At 47.0% G+C, this 19,419-nt stretch overlaps 1 protein-coding gene across 44 annotated transcripts in view; it reads right to left on the reverse strand.

The window, feature by feature from the left end:
- The window catches only part of EHMT1 (euchromatic histone lysine methyltransferase 1), a 78,314-nt gene that overhangs the window by 5,127 nt on the left and 53,768 nt on the right, over nucleotides 1-19,419 (reverse strand). For 31 of the 44 annotated variants that reach the window (XM_085521512.1, XM_085521493.1, XM_085521509.1 and 28 more), the window contains 14 exons: nucleotides 18,034-18,177; nucleotides 16,332-16,558; nucleotides 15,723-15,887; nucleotides 15,472-15,554; nucleotides 14,083-14,189; nucleotides 12,213-12,335; nucleotides 9,939-10,040; nucleotides 9,259-9,363; nucleotides 7,193-7,347; nucleotides 6,324-6,491; nucleotides 5,797-5,941; nucleotides 5,048-5,125; nucleotides 3,827-3,942; nucleotides 2,533-2,619 (listed from right to left, as the gene is read on the reverse strand). In XM_085521512.1, the coding sequence (XP_085377638.1) occupies nucleotides 2,533-2,619; nucleotides 3,827-3,942; nucleotides 5,048-5,125; nucleotides 5,797-5,941; nucleotides 6,324-6,491; nucleotides 7,193-7,347; nucleotides 9,259-9,363; nucleotides 9,939-10,040; nucleotides 12,213-12,335; nucleotides 14,083-14,189; nucleotides 15,472-15,554; nucleotides 15,723-15,887; nucleotides 16,332-16,558; nucleotides 18,034-18,177 (1,805 nt within the window). Of the gene's footprint in view, nucleotides 1-2,532; nucleotides 2,620-3,826; nucleotides 3,943-5,047; nucleotides 5,126-5,796; nucleotides 5,942-6,323; nucleotides 6,492-6,615; nucleotides 7,348-9,258; nucleotides 9,364-9,938; nucleotides 10,041-12,212; nucleotides 12,336-14,082; nucleotides 14,190-15,471; nucleotides 15,555-15,722; nucleotides 15,888-16,331; nucleotides 16,559-18,033; nucleotides 18,178-19,419 lie in introns of all 44 variants that reach the window. The other 13 variants (XM_085521514.1, XM_085521505.1, XM_085521500.1 and 10 more) reach the window with 2 other exon arrangements.

Raw genomic sequence — 19,419 nt, forward strand, 5'->3', positions numbered from 1 at the left:
TAAAAAACAGGTGTAAGGCAGATTGCAATCAGGTCCTCACAAGTACTACTGAATGTGTGCTCTGTGGTCTGGCTTGCTGAGCAGGATCAAACACAGGCACCACTTCTGATGCCCCAGATAGATGCTGGGTTTGATGCAAAAACTCAAGTTGCAGGAGTCTCTGCTGCACCTGCATTCCCACATCTGCCTCCTGTCTCCAGCTTACACAGTTCTAGGCCGTCAACCCACAACACTTCCTGAACTGAGCAGCCAGCAATCAAAACAAAGACACACAGGAGGAGAGGAATTGAGCCAGAGGGAGGAATATAAGAAACAAGCTGTAGCACAGTAGATTCTGGTACCCAGCTCTCCTCACTCAGCCTTTGACACAACACTAATGAATTATAAGCAAAGGACTCACAAAACAAATATTCTTCATAACACCAACAGATGCTCTCACGATCTGCAGCCACCACGCCAGCAATTCCCCTTCAGCTTTCAGAAGCATTAACTAACCATATCCACATCCCCTTTTGGCTTGAGGCAACATTTAACTTCAGTGCTCAGGAAGGAGAGCCACAAAACATTAACCTGGAGCAGACCCACGCGCTCCGTGACCGGGGATCGTTTGGCTGCTGTTCCCAAATCTAAGCAATCTGGCAGAGCTGCTCCGCCAGGCCAGGAGGCTGCTGCAGCCGTGTGTGATGCTGCTGTTTGTCCCCACCGCATCTTGTTATTTATTAAGAGCTCCCACAAGGCTGCAGAATTACTGGAAACCACACGCTCGCTGGTGACCTAAAGCAATAGGAAGATTGTGGCCAGAGGGAGAAAAATTGCTGTAGCATGGCACAATAGCCAGCAGCAGCTTGGAAACAGCTGAACAGTGCTGCACAGAGAGGCACTGCTCAGTGACAGACACTTCAGGGTTACAATTCAGTGGAACAATAATCTCACAATCTAATTAAAAACTGTTGCTTCCACGCTCCTTTAAAGACCATCCCTGCAATTCCTTTCCTTTTCAGTACTGCTTACCAATACAAACTTCTCCATAATTTACCAGGTTCAAAGTTACAGAAAGATGCACAAGGAGCACAGCTTCCTACTCCAGGAAGGGTCAGAGCATCCTTCTTCATGGAAGGCCTAAAGTCAAGGCAATGTCCTTCTTCCCAGCAGGATGCTTAACTCACTGAAGGCAGTAAATTCACATTGCCACTCATCACTGTGAGATCAGAGCATGTTCCATGCAAAAACCAAGAGCAACAAGACATCCCTTGCACAAGCTGTGACTGTTTCTGTGGCGTGTGGGCGATGAGGTGGGATGCCCAGGATGTCTCTGTCTGAAGGTGAGGCTGAAATACCTGGCTTGGTTCAGATGGTATCCTACTAGAGCTGTTTTGTACAGGAATTGAATATCTGGAAGCCACATAATGGGCTCATACCAAAAGGAACAGACCAGAGTGTCACAAAGCCTCTGGTTTCTGCCTCCCACTCATTCAAAGCCCATACCCACAGTATTGTCCTTAGACCAACACAATTATCATCCTTTCAAAGCAGAGGAATAACCCCAGCACAAAGGAACTGCCTGGTCGGGGCACTGCTCCAGGTGGTCAATGCAAAACACTCTTCTCCAAGTGCTGACCCTGGAAGCTGTTGTGTGTAAGCAGCCCTGAGCCCCCACAGCACCAGGGTTTGTATGCCAGAGGTGAGGAAAAGAAGGAACAAAGGCTGCACATGCAGTATTACAGAGAAATAGCACAGCTGGCTTGACGAAGAGAAAGGCTGGGGTTGGTAAGCTGAACAAATCACGAGTGTGTCAGTGAGAGGGATGGGGACAAGACTCCATACAACATCAATAACCAGCTCTATAAAACCCCAGCACATACTTTCATGAAGGGCAAGAGTCCTGTCATATTTGGAACATCTTAGCTCTTCAGTACCACAACGAAGAAAACACTTTCCAAACTGTTTACTGAACATCAACCATTTTAGAGCCTCAAAACCATGTGGTTCAGCAGCAGTTTTTGCAACCTGATATAAATCTTAATATTTTCGTTCCTAAGTACTTTATTGAACCAGGGCCTAAATTTGTACTTAATGCCAAATCTTTTACTGTTTTGATGAATCAGACTAAAGGCAAAGCTGTGACACTGGGAAACCTCTTGGGAAGTCAGTCTTGAAGCAGAAAATGACCCGATATAAAACAATTGTTCCCAATTCCCTCAGCCTTAAAGGTCTCCTACACAGTGAACACAGGATGCACTTGCAGCACAACCCAGATCTGTTTCATTCCTCACTGCTCGTGTGTCAGAGGGGGAGCAGAGCCCAGAACCACGAGCTGACCACAGATTGCAGCGAGATGGAGAGGGGTGGAGAAAGCTCCACGCTGAGAGGAAAGGACAAACAGAGCAGGAAATGGGATCAGGAAGCCTCACAGTGAGGTGAGCAGCTCTGCTCTGAGCCAATCTGATTTGCATGAAATCATGTGCAAAGCATGCCAGCCCTTGGGAAGAGATGTGTTTGTGTGAGCTAATGAAAGCTGAAGGAATAACTTACTCGCACACAAAGGTTCCCAGTGGAATGTCTTGCATCGTTCGCACACCCCAGCCCATCTTTTGCGTCCGATAGAGCTGCAACCGAGTCCTGGAAAAGAGGAAATGAAGCCACATCAATGGCAGCACTGAGCAGAAAGGCAGCAGGGGAAAGAGCAAAAAAGAAGTAAACCCTGTAACATCCAATCAGCACAAAGAGATTATTTCAACATTCAAACCCTCTGTTCTCAGTCTGGTGCCACTATACATGTGCTCCAAGGACCAGGATGGCACTGCCTCTCCCTGCCCAGCTGCAGCTGGTGAGTGCATGCCTGGTGACTGCACACATTAAGGACTGGGGAAGAGGGCAAGGCAGCAGATGCTCCATGCTGGTGCACAGCTGATGATTCACACATGGGATACCAAAATCCCACCGCCAGCATTTCTTTCTCTTCCATACACGTGCCTGGCCCTCAGGGGATGGTGGAAAGGGACTTCAGGTTCCAAAGGGAGCGGTGCTGCAAGGGAAGGCAGGAAGTGAATGAAGAACACCTTGAGCTAAGTGCTCCGATCCCTTTGCCCTCTGCTGAGGCCAATGCATTTAGCAGCTCCATCATATCCAACTCCCTGGCAGAAACATAAGGAAGAAACGCTGCAACTTGAAACTTCTTGGTGTAATAGCTGCTCTGTGGAATTTTACTGATGGAGTTTATAGGCAGAGAAACAATCCCGTAAGTCATTCTGTCTCCTGCTCAGCCAGAACTTGAGTTAAGTGCAGGATGAACCACCTCCATGGCTAGGGAATGTTCTCTCTTTCCCCATGGGAAGCAAAACTCCCTCTCAGCAACACTGTTATCGGAATGAAGAGAAATCTGATGCTCACCTTAACTTCACCCTGTTGGTTTTTCCAGTATTCCTCTCCTTTTCCCCCCCACCCATTCCCTCTTTGCACCATCAGCTCAAACCACGCTTCCTCTCCAGGGCCGATGGGTTAATCTCTAAGAGCTCTCCCCCTGACAAGTTACACCCAGGCTGCCCATGCAGACTCAACACCCTCTGTACACTTTGTGGTCTGACTGAGAAAGTCCAGCACAGTTCCCCCATGTGCTGGGGGCAGCAGAGTGGCACAGATCCCAGCTGAGCTCACTGCCCACTGCTGATCATCCCCACCAGCAGTGCAGAGGAACTCACCGCATGGTGGAACCTGCCCAGCTCTGCTCCATCTCTGGAAGCTCTGTGCTTTGTGGGTCTGCAGGCAGAGCTGAGGCTCTGTGGTTTGGCCGTGGCTGTGCCACAACAAGCTGTGTGGGGGTTCTCACCTGAGCCCATTCTGCACCACCCGGTTCCTACAGGTCCGCCAGCACGAGCAGGCATGATTGCACTCAAAGATCAGCGGCGGCTCAGCCATGTTGAACTCAGGCAGGAGTCGGCCATCCTGAATAGGAGATGCATTCAAGACAGGGTTAGTTTTCTCTTCTTGTGAACTTTCCCCAAATGCAAAACACATGAGAGGACCCCTATTGCACATCATGACCTCTCCAAAAACAACCTCAGAACTCAACACGCTTTGCTCTGCCCTGACTGCAGCATACAAGCCGCTATCAGAAACAGCTGACAAACAGCAAGAAACCATTCAGGCTTTTGCAGCCTGATATCAACCTATGCACCACCACCACAAGTATCTCACAATGCTGTGCATCATCATTAGCATCCTTTAGCAGTCCTGGAGGGTAGAAGCATAGGCTTTGTCTGTCTCTGGAATAAAGCCTAAACTTCCACATTACAAGGCCAGCACACCCAAGTTCTGTAAACTACATTATCTTCCCAAATACCTCTCCCAAAAAAGCCACAATTCAATTATCTACCAACCATATAGGATTAAGTAAGTGATAGAGGCAGTTCATCACACTAAACAAATTTAGCTTTTATGGCTTTAAAGATGTAATCACCTATTAACGTGTAAATAAAATGCCTACAAAGCAAAGAAAGATGCCAATACTCCCCCTGGGAGAAACTTACGGAGATTAAGAGAACTTCTGATCTTAGAAGAACCTGTCCAAATATTAACCTCAAAACCTCCCAGGAGGATCGAAGCACACTTACCCAAAACAAACTAGGCTTCTGGCAGTGATGAAGTTAAAACATATTTACTTTGCATTCATCCAGAAGGATCCCGATAAATAAAAGGTAGCCAAAAATCTCTCTTCTACCCTCCCCCTGTTTATATGTTACAGCATTTTCTATGTCTTTCTGAAATGGAAGCTGATTTCACGCATGGGTTATTAAATGCTCTCTATCACATGAGTATAATTAATGGCTCAGCTGGCATGACAGCAACACAAACAAATAACACTGGAAAAGCTTCCCTGAGTACACATTTTGTTATTATCACATACACCTCAAAGCCGAAATTGCAACTCCAGGCATTTTAAAACAAAAAGCAGAGGAGCTGAGCAAAGAATTGATTTTAGGTCCCATTAGAAATCCTGAATTTTGCAATATTCAGTTTGCCAGCCTAACACGAAGCTGTGCATCCTCACCTTATCATACCAGCAGCGCATACTGAGTTGGCCACACATGCAGTTACTGGAGGAGCAGTCGTCTATACACACGCAATACTGAAAGAGAAGCAGAAGGGATCAGCTCCAGCCACTCCAGCACAAGTGAAAGAGCATCTTCTCTAAGTGGGCCAGAGAGCAAAACCACAAGTCTTCACTTTCTCCTGCCTGCTGCTGTAGTGCCTTCCAAACTTTCCCATAAGAGGCCACTGCTGCAGCTCATTAGCCAAAAAGATAACTAGACTCTTCAGCTCAGTGTAATGTTTACTCAGTTCTTCATTCATAATGAATGTCAAAGGAGTCCAGCTTGCAGAAGAGGATCCCATCATTAGTCACCTTCATCTCCTCCCCACGTTACTAACCTTCCCCAGTGCCGTACGAGCTCCACACTTGAGGACAAGGAAAGCTCTGAAGTCGCTAGGCAGACAGCATGAGGAAGGTCTCCAAACAACTGGCTAACACTCACAGCAAGAAGAGGGGAAATAAAGAAATGGGAGCCACACCAGGCAGCACCAGGCTGCTGCTGCAGTAACAGCTGAATGCAGAGGTGAAGTCTGGGAAAGGAAGAACAGCAGAATCCCTTCTCCTGGATTTTCAGACTACAGTCTTGGCTTAAATTTGATATCAGGACAAGACATTCCCACTCTGAATGCAAAACTTGGTCTGAGGTGCAGTGCACTGCAACATCTCTGAATGCTCACAGCAGAACAGAAAAAACCACAATCCCTCACCTGTAAATGGGTGATGTTTCTATCAATGTCCATTGGGGAGGTGACACAGTTCTGTGAGACATACTTGTAGTTGCTAGGACAAGGCTCACTGTCCACTGAATTGATGCAGGGAATTGGGATCCTCTCGTAGCCCCGGGCAATGTCTCTGTCAGAGGCAGAAAGACAAGTGTCACAACAGCAAAGCTTCCCCAAACAAGGGGCCATTAAATGCCATCCTAGGGTAGAATTAATGTCTTTGATCACTGAGCATTCAAAGCTTGAACACAATTCAGAATAGAGCAGAGTTCATTTTTTTCCACTCAGCCTTACAGATTGTTCTTTGTGAATATTTCCATTTGGAGGATGAATTTACAAGTCATGGACTGAATGTTTGCAAGTTTGCAAGTCCTGCTAAGCTCCAACTGACCTTCACATCAGTTTAGAAAGCACAGCACACACTTACAGTGCTTTCTCAAACCAGGCTCCCTGCCTTTCCCTGGCCAAGGCTGTATTTCAGGGCCCACAAATAAAGCCAGTTGGATTCTCACCTGCTCACTACCTTCTCTATCTGGACAGGCTTCTCAGTCGATGATTCTCTGAGTGTTTTGTTCATCTGTAGAGCCACCCAGACCTGAGAATTAAGGCTCGAGCACTGCAGTGGAGTCTCGCCCTCCTTGTTCTTTAAAGTGACATCCGAGCCACGGGAAAGAAACAGACTGCAAAACAGCAAGAAAAGATAAGCATCCCCAAGAGAAACTGTGCAAGGGGAAAATGAGTCGAATCACATTCTCCAGCCAGCCCTTAAGGGACAATGTACCATCTGCAGCAGTGAATAATCACCTGAGTTTTCTTTATAAGCATGGCTCAGTGAATCCTTCTACACGAAGGTGCTGCCAGAAGCCACAGACTGGAGCTCTGGGCACATCCTGCCCTGCTCCAGGCACGATAAGTGCCTTGTTGGTGACCAGCCTAACTTCAGGCAGGTTGGAAACTCCTTCTGGCAGGGAAAGATAAGGGGTGGGAACGGTAGGCTGGAAATGGATAAGTCCAACCAGAAACTTGCATCGGACTTGGCCCTTGTTTATACTCACCAGCTTTTGGTGAGGACACATGCTGACTTTATTCCTAGCAGTGACTAAACAAAAGAAAAGTCTTGTTACCCTACTACATCCCTAAAAGCTCCAGGACTACCCCACATGTTGAGATTCTTTTTACACCAGCTCTGGCAGCAGGCAGTGTTTCACACCCACTGTGCCTAGATGCAGGGCAACAGAGAAGCAAGCCCTGCATCCCAATTTTGGTCTATGCTTAAATGCTAAAGGTATTTCAAAGCTGCCCCAAGCTTCCAGGCAGCACCCGGCCTGAAAGGAGCAACCAGGGGAAGGGAGAGCAGCAGCAGGGCTGGAGCTGTACTTACACAACACACTCATAACGGTTCTCTCTGGCTGCAATGTGCAGGGGGGAATCTCCATGAATATTCACCGCATGTAAATCACACTTAGCAGCCAGCAGAATCTCTGCAATGTCAACACAGCCAGAAAAAGCAGCCCAGTGCAAACAAATATTTTCCTCCTGGAGGGAAAAAAAAACACAGAGCAGAGGCTGTTTAGTACGTTAAAACCCGACTGCTTTGGGAACTCCATCATCCTCAGCTCTACACCTGAGGCATTCAACACGTAGCTTCCATCTCTTCCCCTACAATGCTCGTTCTGGCTGGGAGTCCCAAGGCAGGCAGGGAAATCTCAGCAGAGCCGAGCAGGGAGTTCTCACTCCAGCCACCTCCACATACAGAGTTGGGGAGGCTGTATCAAAATGCTCCATCGCCTTCCTTTTACACGCAAATTGTCTATCTGCTATCCGTAAAAACAATCTGGATCAATCCACGAGAGGTGACAGACATGAACGAACACGTTGGAAAAGGCCAGAAGCTGAGCTTCCCCAGCCCAGACACACAGCAAAACTTGCATGTCTCCCAAGCTACAGAATGGAAGAGAAAAAGGTGCTTGCTGTTTGCTGAGCAAGAGCAGAGCACAGGCTGTAGGGTATATGAAGGTGCTAGAAAGAGAACCATGAGCTACACAGAAAGCAATCAATCTGACTTTGGGCATCTCTTAAATACTGTATGTACTCATCTCTCACTAGCTGCACTAGAAATAGCTGAATGCTCATCTATTTGATGGGGATATTTTAAGCAATGATACTCTGTTTTCTGTTACAGTGCACAGCACACTTTAGAGTCCTTCCCCCTAACAAGCCCTAAAGATGCCCAGTACAACAGTGCAATCACAGAGTGGCCTGGATTGCAAAGGCCCACAGTACTCATCCAGTTCCAGCTCCCTGATATGTGCAGGGTCGCCAACCAGCAGCCCAGGCTGCCCAGAGCCACATCCATCCTGGCCTTGAATGCCTGCAGGGATGGGGCATCCACAGCCTCCTTGGGCAACTTACACCAGGAGGCTGTTAGTGTGCACCAGGGAGTGGGGAGATGTCTTTCTGCACAGCTTCTGCCTCCTGCTATGGTAAAATCCAGGAAAAATCCTCATCAGCAACACATACTGATCTATAAAAGATTAATCCTGTTGATTGCATGCCACATGCTGCTACTCAGACACGTTACAGACACCTAGATTTGCTACTTTGCTTTGCACTGGCTACTGCCTAACAGCAGCATAATTACAATCAAAAGCGTTTCTCATGGAGTATGATGTTTCCTAGCACAAATGACATTACCTCCTAATGGCTGCAATCAGGAGACACTGAGCTGTAGGCACAGCAACAGATATGTGATATATACATCTGCTAAGGGGATATTTTTCTTTCAAGTGAATTGTTGACTGAGACAATTTGATTTTCACCATTTAATGTGTGAACTTTTAACTGGCAGCCAAAGGCTTCTGTGGGAGCTCAAGCAAGAGTCAGTGCAGTCTGTGCTAGGGATCAGAAGTCATGAAACAACTTAAAAGCCCCCTCTCCCACCCTGACTACCTCTCATCTCCTACAGACCCAAGCCTGGAGTAGCTCTTCACACCCAGGTTTCCCTTGCAGGTACTTCAGGGGTTTCAACAGCAGAGGGGAAGAAGTGAGAAATAATCTATTAAGAATAAAGGAGCACTGCTGAGGTACTGAATCTCTTGAGCTGAAGTGTGAATGTGCTTCCCTTCTTTTCCCCCATCAACTCCCTCTCATTTTCTCTTTTTCCTTGAAAAACTCTATGAAATCAGCTGGCACAGAGAGACACCCAGAGCTGCTGGGCCCACTGAGCTCCCAGGGAGTCCATGTGGGAGGAAGAGGACTGCTTCCTTGCTTGTAAAGCTTCTTCTAGAGTAAGGAATAACATTTTCCCAGCCAACACTCACTGTCACTTGTGTATAGGGATCACTGTGCCTCACTGTACAGAGCCCAAAGTTGGTACTCTTGGGCTTTTTTGGTTTCTAAACAGAGATTGTGGATTATTTCTAAAACAGATTCCAGGAAGAACCTCACATTGTCTCGAATGTTGATGTCTGACCCCTTTGCAAGCAGTAGCTTCACCAGCTCAATATGCTTGTACTCAGTGGCCCAGATCATCGGCGTCCAGCCTCCGTCATCCTGGCAAGGGAAAGAAAAGGGTGAGACAAGTAGAACAGGTACAGTGTTCTCCTGCTGGCTTCCACAAACCTAGGAAGCCATGGCAGGGTGTGCCTTGCTGGCAGCCACAGACCCCTTTCCTCCCCATGTCTGCCTCACTGCAGTGCTTCAGTCTACGTTGCTGCAGGGAAAGGTCCCTCACGGTCCAGCAAGATCCGAACCAATCTGCCCCACCAGATCTGAGTTTATTTGCATCTGAGCACACTGGAGATGGGTCTCCAGGGTGTTCAAATCCAGCTGACAGCCAACAACGCACAAAGAACATCCTGTAAAAGCACTTGCAGAAGCTCAGCTACGCTCTGTGATGGTCAGTGCTAAGCTAGACCTATCCCACACTACGTGCATGATATCACCCTTCTGCCAGGAGGAGCACAGTGGCACCCTTTGGAAATTCAGGGTTAAGGGGAAACTGTAAATGGAGACACATGGAAGGGAAGTTTCCCTGAGGTCAGCGAGGAGAAGGTTTCTGCAGCAGACCAGAAGGGGATATCCTCACCAGAGAAGGGCAGCTTCTGTACCTCGCAGAAAGGCCTCACCTGGCAGTTGACATCCATCTTCCCTATGGACAGGAGGTACTGAACAACATCGTAGTGCCCCTTCTTGGCAGCCAAGTGCAGACACGTGGAGCCCTCTGCGTCCTGGACACAAGCACAGAACAAGTCCTCAGGAAATGTCCCCTCCCCACATCCCCCTGTCTGCAGACCACCAGTGATGCTCAGAAACACCAGAGAAGTCATCAGAAGAACATCAGACAAAGCAGAGAATCCCAAAAGCAGCAGCAATCAGTAATGGCACAGAGCAGAGGCAGCTTTCCAGAAAGCTCAGACATGCAGCCAGTGCAGAGCAGGAGGGTGAGAGCAAAGGCTATGGGAAGAGACGCCTTTATAAGCACAGGGAAGGTACCAACCCCTGGTTGCTCCCCTTCCCCAGCAGTCAGTCTCTGTGTTGAAGAGCCCAGAGGAGGCAGGAATCTCTTACAGAGACACAGCACTACACATCTGAAAAGTAGCCTTGCCTCAACCTGAAATACTGTTTATACAGGTTTTTGCTGTGTTTATTAGCACAAGGCTTAACCCAGCAGCTGGCAGAAGGGACCAAGACCCCAGAGTGCCCTCGGTCATGTACCCAGACTGGGGAAAAAGTACAACAGCAATGGCTGAAAGAAAAAATGCTTCTGGGAGCAGAGCCTAAAGAGTCTGGTTGACAGGCAGGCTGGGGCTGTGAGTCAGGATGGAGACACTTCCACACCAACACCAAAACTCTTGGCTGGAGTCTGATCTTTATCAGACGCTCTATCCCAAGAGTTCAGCTTACAGCAAGGCCTGGAGACCAGGAAAGGAGGAGGAAATGAAAACCCAAAAAGCAAGATGTTTCCTTCCTACTACACAGTTTTCTGATAGAGGACACTCCCTTGAAAAGAGAACACAGCACAGGGATGGGGAGCAATGATGGGAAGCCACACATCAGGGATCGTACTGAGAGGGTTTCCAAGGGGCAAAGAAGAGTTTTTCACTCTCCCTTGGGAGCCTGACAACTGAATAACATCACAACTCCCTCTCAGATTAATAAGCCAAGTGCAGCTTCTCCATCCCACAGTGAGCTGGTGTATTTTAATACAGACTTTTTGGCAGTTTTAAGTGGCTTCCAAATCCTACAGACAGGATCAGGTGGCTTCAGCCTGGGGGCTTCATCCCACCCTTCTCCCCCACAGGCTGGGTACGCTCAGTGCACACCCCCAGCAGATAACTGCTTGATTTTTCATCGAAATGGCTGGAGCTGATTTCAAACTGCAATGTAGCTACTTTCAGAAGATGACTAATTTGGTGCAAGAAACTAATTAACATAATAAACTAGTCTAGACTTCAGACGTGATCTCAGGCTTCTAATTTGTTTTTGCTGGCTCGGGGGTTTTTCCTTCTCTTTACCTTCAGAAGCAGGAAACCTCTTCTCTCTGACATAAATATATCAGGTGAGTGATATCCAGATTGCTCCAAGATGCAGGTTCATAGTGGCTCCTGTCCTTACATGGGCCCACCCTGCCTTTTCCCCCTTCCCAGCTCAGAGCCAGCCTCCCAAGGAGCCATCCAAGGCTTGGGGTGGACAGCAGTTCTTATCTTGTGCAATCCTCCCAGCCTAGCCAGCTCTGTCACAAAGCGAGCATCCCGGCCCTACCGTGCTTCCTAGCAATAGCAGAGTGAGCCAACAGCAGCAGGTTGTAACAATAAGAAGTTCACATGGGTAGGGTTCTTGTACTCCAAATAGAGTCTGATTTATGGGGCTAATAAACTATCTGTGTATTTTCCAAGACTGCAAAGCAACCCGAGCATGCTAAAGGCAAGCAGACAGCTGCATTTTATTGTATTTGTTTAAATTAAGGGGTAGGGAGTTTAAAGACTGGGTCCAATTTTGCCACTGCGGCGTGACTGCAAGAAACAGCACATTAGACCTTTGGAGATCAAAGCTTCCTGCCACTTCTGCTGGCCTTGCAAGCACCTAACTACCAACCCATTTTAAAATGGCACCCCAAAAATCTCATTACTGTGAGTTTCTAGAGAAGGAAACTCTGAATTCAAACTCCAAACGCAACGTAATGACACCCATCCTTCTTAGTGGCCCCGTATCAAATCAAACATCCCCTATATTTGGTGCCATGATCTGATATAGTAAGCAACTGCACTTCCCCAGTGCTCAGAGCCAGGACTGCCTGTCCAAGTCTTTGTACCCAAGACAAGCAAACCTTCATTTCTCTTCTTCCTGGGCTTAAGACCTTTAAAAAAGAAACAGCAAACAAACGAGGAATAAAGTTCTACCTTAGGATCTACTAGCGCTCCAGCCTTGATAAGGTATTTCACAGTTTCCAGGTGGTTGTTTTCAGCTGCTTCCATCAGTGGGGTCCGCTGGTCTTCAGAACAGCTGTCTATATTCGCACCAGCCTGTTAAGGAGGCCAAGGCAAACACAAGGACAATTGTAACCTTTACTGGTTAGCAAAGGAAGGATGTGGGAGTAGAGATTTAGTAGTAAGTTTAGCAGCAAAATGTTCCCGACATTCAGCCATGTTGAGAAAAAAACAACAAAGCGACCACAGGCAGAATGCAGACAAACTTCACCTGTTTTGGAAAGCAGCACACACTGCTTGCCTTCTCTAGCCAGCAACTAGAGCACGAGGAAGCAAACAGGTGTGAAAAGCTCATGTCACTTCTGCCTTTGGTATCGAGTAACGACTCTGGGAAATGAAGGCTGATTTGTTTCAGAAGTTTGGTCTTCCCTGGTCTATCATCTCTACAGACACAATGAACAGACAAGCAGTGCTTCCCAGTGTCACGGGCAGCAGGAACAACCTGCTGATCACAATAGAGGTGGGAGGTGTCAGAACTACTACAGACTAGGTAACTATTCTATTGAAGTCAATGCCAGTACTTCTCTGAGAACACATTAAGTTCAACATGGAATGCTCTGGTCCAAAATCTCTATTGTCTCATGCATCTTGCCCTCTTCATGTATCTCAATGATCCACCCACTACTTAAAACCAAAAGAAAATCTGAAAAATAGAACAACTCTTGGCACAGCATGCACGTACCCATGCACAAAGCAAAGACCTGCTTACAACAGTAGTAATGTGCTGACTCAGGTTCACCCGGCACAAGAAGATGGCCCCATTGCTTCTATGTGCCTCCCACTGCATGTATTTGTTTTGATTACTTTTATAAAGCTAAAGTGATTCAGACCAAAGATGAGACACTTCAAGTTTAACACGCTGTGGACTTTCCCAGCCAAACACTGCGCTGCCGCAATAGCCAGACATCAGGGGACAGAAAGAATACAAAGGATTCTGGAAACAAACCAGCCCTTGCTCCTTTTACTCATACAAGTAATTCTACTGTCTGTACTTGTGGTAACTCAAGTAAGCAAAGCTCCACCTTCAAGCAGCATTTTCAATGCTGAGACATCTCAGCAGGCTCATTATCCAAGAGTGGCTTTGCCACTTTCTCAGACTTTTACAGTTTTCCAGTCACAAAGGGGAAGCAAAATACAACCAGATGCCCAAAGTGCCAATGTGAAAAAAGAAAACTTCAGCCTTTTAAAGGCCTTCTTTTTTCTTCACAGTCTGCTGGAGAAGATTCAGCAGCAGCACTGTTGTGTGTTTCACCATCTTCCCTCATTCAAACTTACCAGAACCCAAATCTCTAAATCTCACTTAACAAGTAAAACTTGCATCTTTCTTCTTTTCACAAGTGTAAAGAACAAGGCTGCTGGAGTTGCTCAGATTTTGACAGAAGGCAAGCCAGGGTCTGCTAGCCTGCAGGCTTTACAGCCTACCCACCAGCATTACAAAGAACAAGTTGGCAGCAGCTTGCAGCTACCTGCAGGTCAGCCTGTGCTGCCACATCTGGCAGTGCACTACGCTGCAGGGTGTACTTAGGGATGTGCCCTGCATCAAAGCTCCATGTGCCCATTGCACAGACAGTGAAGCTGGTATGGAGAACAGATTAGAAAGACATCTGCAGTCACATCACCTAAGTTCTCACACCACTCTGCACCACTCCTTCCTGCAGCAAACAGTGTGAACGAGAAAGTTTTTCAATGCTGGTTTTTCAACTGTGCTTCAGTTTTGGTGGGGCACAGGACCAAAAAGCACAGAAAATTGCTCATACAGAGAAATGTTTAAGTAGAGACAGACCTGAATCAGCATATGGCAGATGTCCACATGGCCAGACTCAGCGGCAGCATGGAGAGGGGTTCTCTTACTCTGATGCTCCATTTTAAAATTAGGGTCAATTCCATCCACTGAAAAACAGAGCAGAGATGCCTTCAACCACAATTCAGAGATCAGAGGAAAGGGTAACAAGAGAAGGAGGTCTCAACTTAAGCTTATAAAAGACCTTCCCCTAGCCCATCCTCAGCCCTTCTTTCTACACGTACAAGCCAGAAAGCTCTCAGGGTATTTCCACGGACATCTGGTATGCAACAGCCCTCAAGCAAGGAGCTTCAGGAACACCATGGAATATAATACTTTTAAGGCATTATTCTTACAAAGGCCACTTCCTTCATTCCCCTTCTCTCACTGCAAGAAATACCATCAACACTGTGCAAGGGTAAAAAAGGGGAAAAAAAGTGCTGCTGCTGGAAACAACTGAGCGTCAGCAGCACCCAGCTTTATTGTCTCAGGACCATGATTAACTGCACTTAGTACTAGTGATCCTTTTTGCATCGCTGTAAGCAAAAGGGCTGCAAAGAGGATGGAGCTCCAACACGAACTCGAGATCTGGCCAGAAATTCTCACAGCTGTGCAAAGACTGACAGATGATGATGACAGCCAGACAAAGATGTCTGGGCATGATAACATGTTGCATACGATGAGGCCGTAGTTAAATATCAATGAGTAACATTTTGGTTCTATTGAAGACAGGAACAATGAAGCCAATACTTGCAAGGAGAAAAACAAAAAAAAAAAAGAGTGATAGATGCAAAAGAGCAGAAAGCATCCAAAAATGTACTGTGAAGTACTGGAGTAGAAAGGAAACGACCCCAAGTAAAACATCGTGTCCTTCACAGGTTGCTATTCCTTGGGAATATTTGTTGGTAAAAAAAACAACCCCATCAGCTGAAAGTCATCTGGTGACAGTTACGTACCCCCAGAATAAAGACCTCTGTACTGAGGTTTTCTTCTTCTCCACTTTCTTGCTGACTGGTCTTAATTTAATCACACTCCCATCTTTCTACCTCTGCACTGGATGCAAATAACCAACCATCCCACAGCACGGGGAGGCAAAGTTCTACTGGATTGGAAAAATCAAACATAGGTCATTTGGGGGTAGAGAAAGCTTCTCTGGATAAAACTGCGTCCAAACGCAGAAGCAAGCTGGGAGCAAGCCCATATTTCACAGAAAGATGGAGCCATTTCTGATGACACATTGCTTGCAAAAGTGGCTTTCTCCTCCCAACACCATTCACAAGGGGCAGTGGGGAATATGACGTGCTGCCATGCTGGGAACTGGGCTCTGGCAGCTGCCTGGCAGGAGCTGGGAGTACTGCCAGACACACCGCGTCCTGGGAAGGAGCCACCTACCCAACATAAGCAGGACTTTTTGCAGCTCTCCTTGCCTGGCAGAGAAGTACAACTGTTTTGGATGGAACCGTAACTTCTTGGGTCTGCAGCAATGGGGAAAGAGGCAGAATTAATACACGCTGAAGAATATTCCCCAATATTTTAGCCCAACCCACACCATAGGCATGAGAAAGTTTGTTCCTATGGTACAGCTCCAGAGTGCCAGCAAAACCAAAGAACATCAACTGTTCAGAAGATGGCTTATTCCTTACTTTTCAGAGTCCAGGGCAATCAGGGCACTTTCCAGAGTTTCTTTAACTGGTCCCTGGGTCAGGCTAGTAGTAGGCTTTGGAAAAACTGAAGATCCAGCTAAGTCAAATCCCTCCGCAGCCGAACTTTCTGGCTTATCTTCCTCAGACAACCGCGTTCCAGTGACACTGAAAATGAGAGAGAGCCAAAGCACAGCCATTAAAAATATACAACGCTGTGTGTATCTTATGCCAAAGAAGGAAAGGAAATTGATTTTAAATTGACAGACAGAGTAACACAAAGCAAGATATTTTACAGCCATTTTTGGTAAAGAGTTGCATTGACCTATGACTACATTTCGATGTACTCTTTGCAACAAGCAACAGAACATCATGGGGCTGAGGGCACTGCCCTGCTCACTACAAGTCATAAGAGCCTTGAGAACAAGATCAGATCACACAGGAAGCTGAAGCACTCTTCATCACAGGGATGTCTTCACTTATGTTTTCCTCTAAGTTTTGACTCTCTGCATCTGTACACACTGCTGGGGGCAGCTAAACACCTCAGGCTAAGTACTCCACATGAAGGGCTGAGGCACAAGCGTTGAGGCTGCCACGAGCTCCCAAGCTCACCTCCCTGTCGTGGTGTCAGCCCTTCCCTCCACTGCTGCTGGTTTCTGCTGCTCATAGGCCAGTGACACCGTGGAAGTCGTGTCTGCTTTTGCTATTGTCACCTCCTTTGCCTTGGAGGCGTCTTCCCCGCAGTGTGGGCAGTAGCTCGTGTCGTTGACCTGGGAGGCACAGTTCTTGTGGAAACGGTGGGAGATGCTGCTCTCAGGCTGACACTCCATGAAAGTGCCCTAAAAAAATTACAGAGAAGATATTCACACCTTGGTCACTACGAGCCTTACCCCTTCCACATGCTTCATCCGCAGAGCTCTTAAACACATCATTCACGACCTCTCTTGTCCCTCGCGCTTCCAGTACAGTAAGCAAGCACTGCCACTTCTTTAGAAGAGAACAAAACCAAGGTAATGGGAAAAAACTCACTTGGTTAGGAACTGCAAAGCAAGTTTTTTAATTGCACGTGGGAAACAGAACCACAGAGTCCCATTTTCCAGCTCTAACACTTGAGGTTCTTGCTTACGTTCCTAGAAGTGCCAGTGTACTGTAAGGACGCTCCCAATACTGGAAAAGAAAACTTCAAACCAGTCAGCACTAAAACTACCAAACACATCTGCACACAAACCATTCAAGGAACAACAATGATACAATTACATCAGCTGTCAACCCCAGTGTTACCCAAAGCATGCAACTCCTCTGTTTGGACCAGCCCTGTATGCTCTTTAACCCCATCTGCTGACAGATGTGAGCCACCTTTCTACAAATTATCTTCTCTTTCCAGCAAAGTCCTCCAAGTTGAACTGCACCCCAGAACTCACTGTTCTGTGATATCAGTGCTACCTAAAGCCCTACGGTGCTCTGTGTTACTAGTGACTGATAACACAAACACTGCCAGATTCACCTTTATGAACTATGAGGTCACTCAGAGATGTAACAGCATTAAGGAAAAGTTAGTTTAAACCCACTCTTCTCCTGGATTCACAGTCCTCCCAAGACATCTTATTAACTATTTCAGCATTGCAAAATGTCTTCAAGCGTTCTGAGGATTATATCTTTCAAATGATCTTTGACTCAGCATGAAAACTCGGGATGGTACCATTTATTACAGTTATAATAATGTTGAGACTACTCTAATACCTTTCATCGAGTCATCTTTAAGAACGCTAACATCAGACAATTAACCCACCCTATCACCCCGGGAGGCTCTCAATGAGTGTTTCACCAGCAAGGAAACAAGGACAACGATGGCTCAAAGCACTGGGCCAATGCTATTAAAACCTCAGTGGTAGAGAAGGAGGAGGAGATCTCAAACATTGCCTTGTTCCAGTGCCATCACTCTGGTTCCCCCACCTCACTGTGCGGCACGGGGGACAGAACCCCTGTCCTGTATGCAGACTAAGGCTAACACCATTTGTGATGTGATTGACTGCACAGAGGAAGAAAAAAAAAAAACAAACAATGTTCCAAAAAAATTCCAAAGGTATGAATTCCACCCCTTCGGTGACACCCCTCGGGGTCTCCAGGAAGTTACAGGTGAGCATTGTAGCTACTTTCAAACACATTACTGTTGAAAATGCCATCTGATGTGCTGTGGAATGAGGTGGAGCTTATGCCAGGAAGTCAGTAAACCCCTTTGGGTAAATCTCCACCTTCACCTCTTCCAGCTACTGCAACAAGTACCCCCTTCCCTAGATTGAGAGCACGGACTTACTGCAGTGCAAAAGTATCCACAGCCAGGGCAACACTGGTGTTTCACCATCCTCCCTCTATGGTCCTCACACAGCACCAAAAGCTGGACTTTGTTAGACGGGCGCATCAGTTCATACTTAACCACACTGTTTGTGCATCGGCCCAGCTGGAACAGGAGAAATTAAAGGAAATGAAATTACTGGAGACCAAAACACTCTCTGTGCTTGTGCGGAGGAAGATTTTGCACACTGCTTTGATGAGCCCTGGCTTTTTCACAGTAATTCAGATGTGTGCCAGATAGCATTAGCAGTGCAGCAGGAAGCTGTGAAAGCTGCTCTCACAGGAAGAAATGCATCATTTACTAACTAACATGCATGTGGACCGGACTCATTTGTTCCTTGCAAGAAAAATCATAACTGGAAATACGCAACAGCCAAGCAGCCACAGAGGGGGCAGTCCCAGGGGCCTGACTCACAATACACTCTCTGCTTTTGCCAGGAAGAGCGGGTGTCAGTGACCAAGAGAACAAGAACATACGCGCTAAATCTTGTTACTGTTCAAAAGTACAAGTCACAGGAAGATAAAGGGAAAAATAATTGCTCTTCATTGCCAGCTATGTTATCGTCTGTACTGGTTCCAGCACTGGCCCCTGCCCAGACCACAGGGACGAAGAGCCAGTCGTTCATGAGAGCTCAGCTCCAGTCAGATTTTGAGCATGCTTTCTGCAACATTTCACCAGTGTATCATTTCGGGCCTAAGAGCTGTCTTCTGGCACCTTGCTCTGCCAGTGACAGCAGGCTCCATCAGCAGGGCTTTTCCCAGCAGTGTCACTCACTCTGCTGTGCCTCAAGGACTGGGGCTTCCTCCTGCCACCCCTGTGTACACCTATAAACCTTCCACATCCTGTTTGCCACCTGTCAGCGTGGTACAACATTGTTTGAGTTCTCTAAATCCCTTCAGATGAAAACCTTGCTTTCTCCCAGTGCTTGGCAAAGGACAATTCCAGCACAGAAACATAAACATGAAAAGTTCATAGGAGGAAACACCCCTACCAGAATCTGAGCGTGGTGTACTGCACTCTGCCTCCATCACCACAGCAGTCCGTAAGGAACACAGTGTCTGCTCCTCACTAGCAGGCTGCCCCTCCTGCTCTGTAGCTGAGGTCTGATTCACTGCTTTTTCTCAGTAAAACTAAACTCCCTGATTTATTTTAAACTCCATTTCTCCTACAATCAACACACCTACAGGGAAAAAAAAACAAACAACAAAGAACTGTTTTTAACCTGAGCTCTTCTCCCTTAGCATCTCTGACCCAGCTTACCCAAACTCCAGCTGCAAAGCCTACCTGCGGTTGTGACACCTTACCTGAAGTGATCACTGCTCACACACAGACCCCAGGGGCTGCAGG

The sequence above is a fragment of the Coturnix japonica genome, chromosome 21 (genome assembly GCF_054131305.1).
Source record: "Coturnix japonica strain WE chromosome 21, WE-NBRP24, whole genome shotgun sequence".
NCBI classification, from domain to species: domain Eukaryota; kingdom Metazoa; phylum Chordata; class Aves; order Galliformes; family Phasianidae; genus Coturnix; species Coturnix japonica.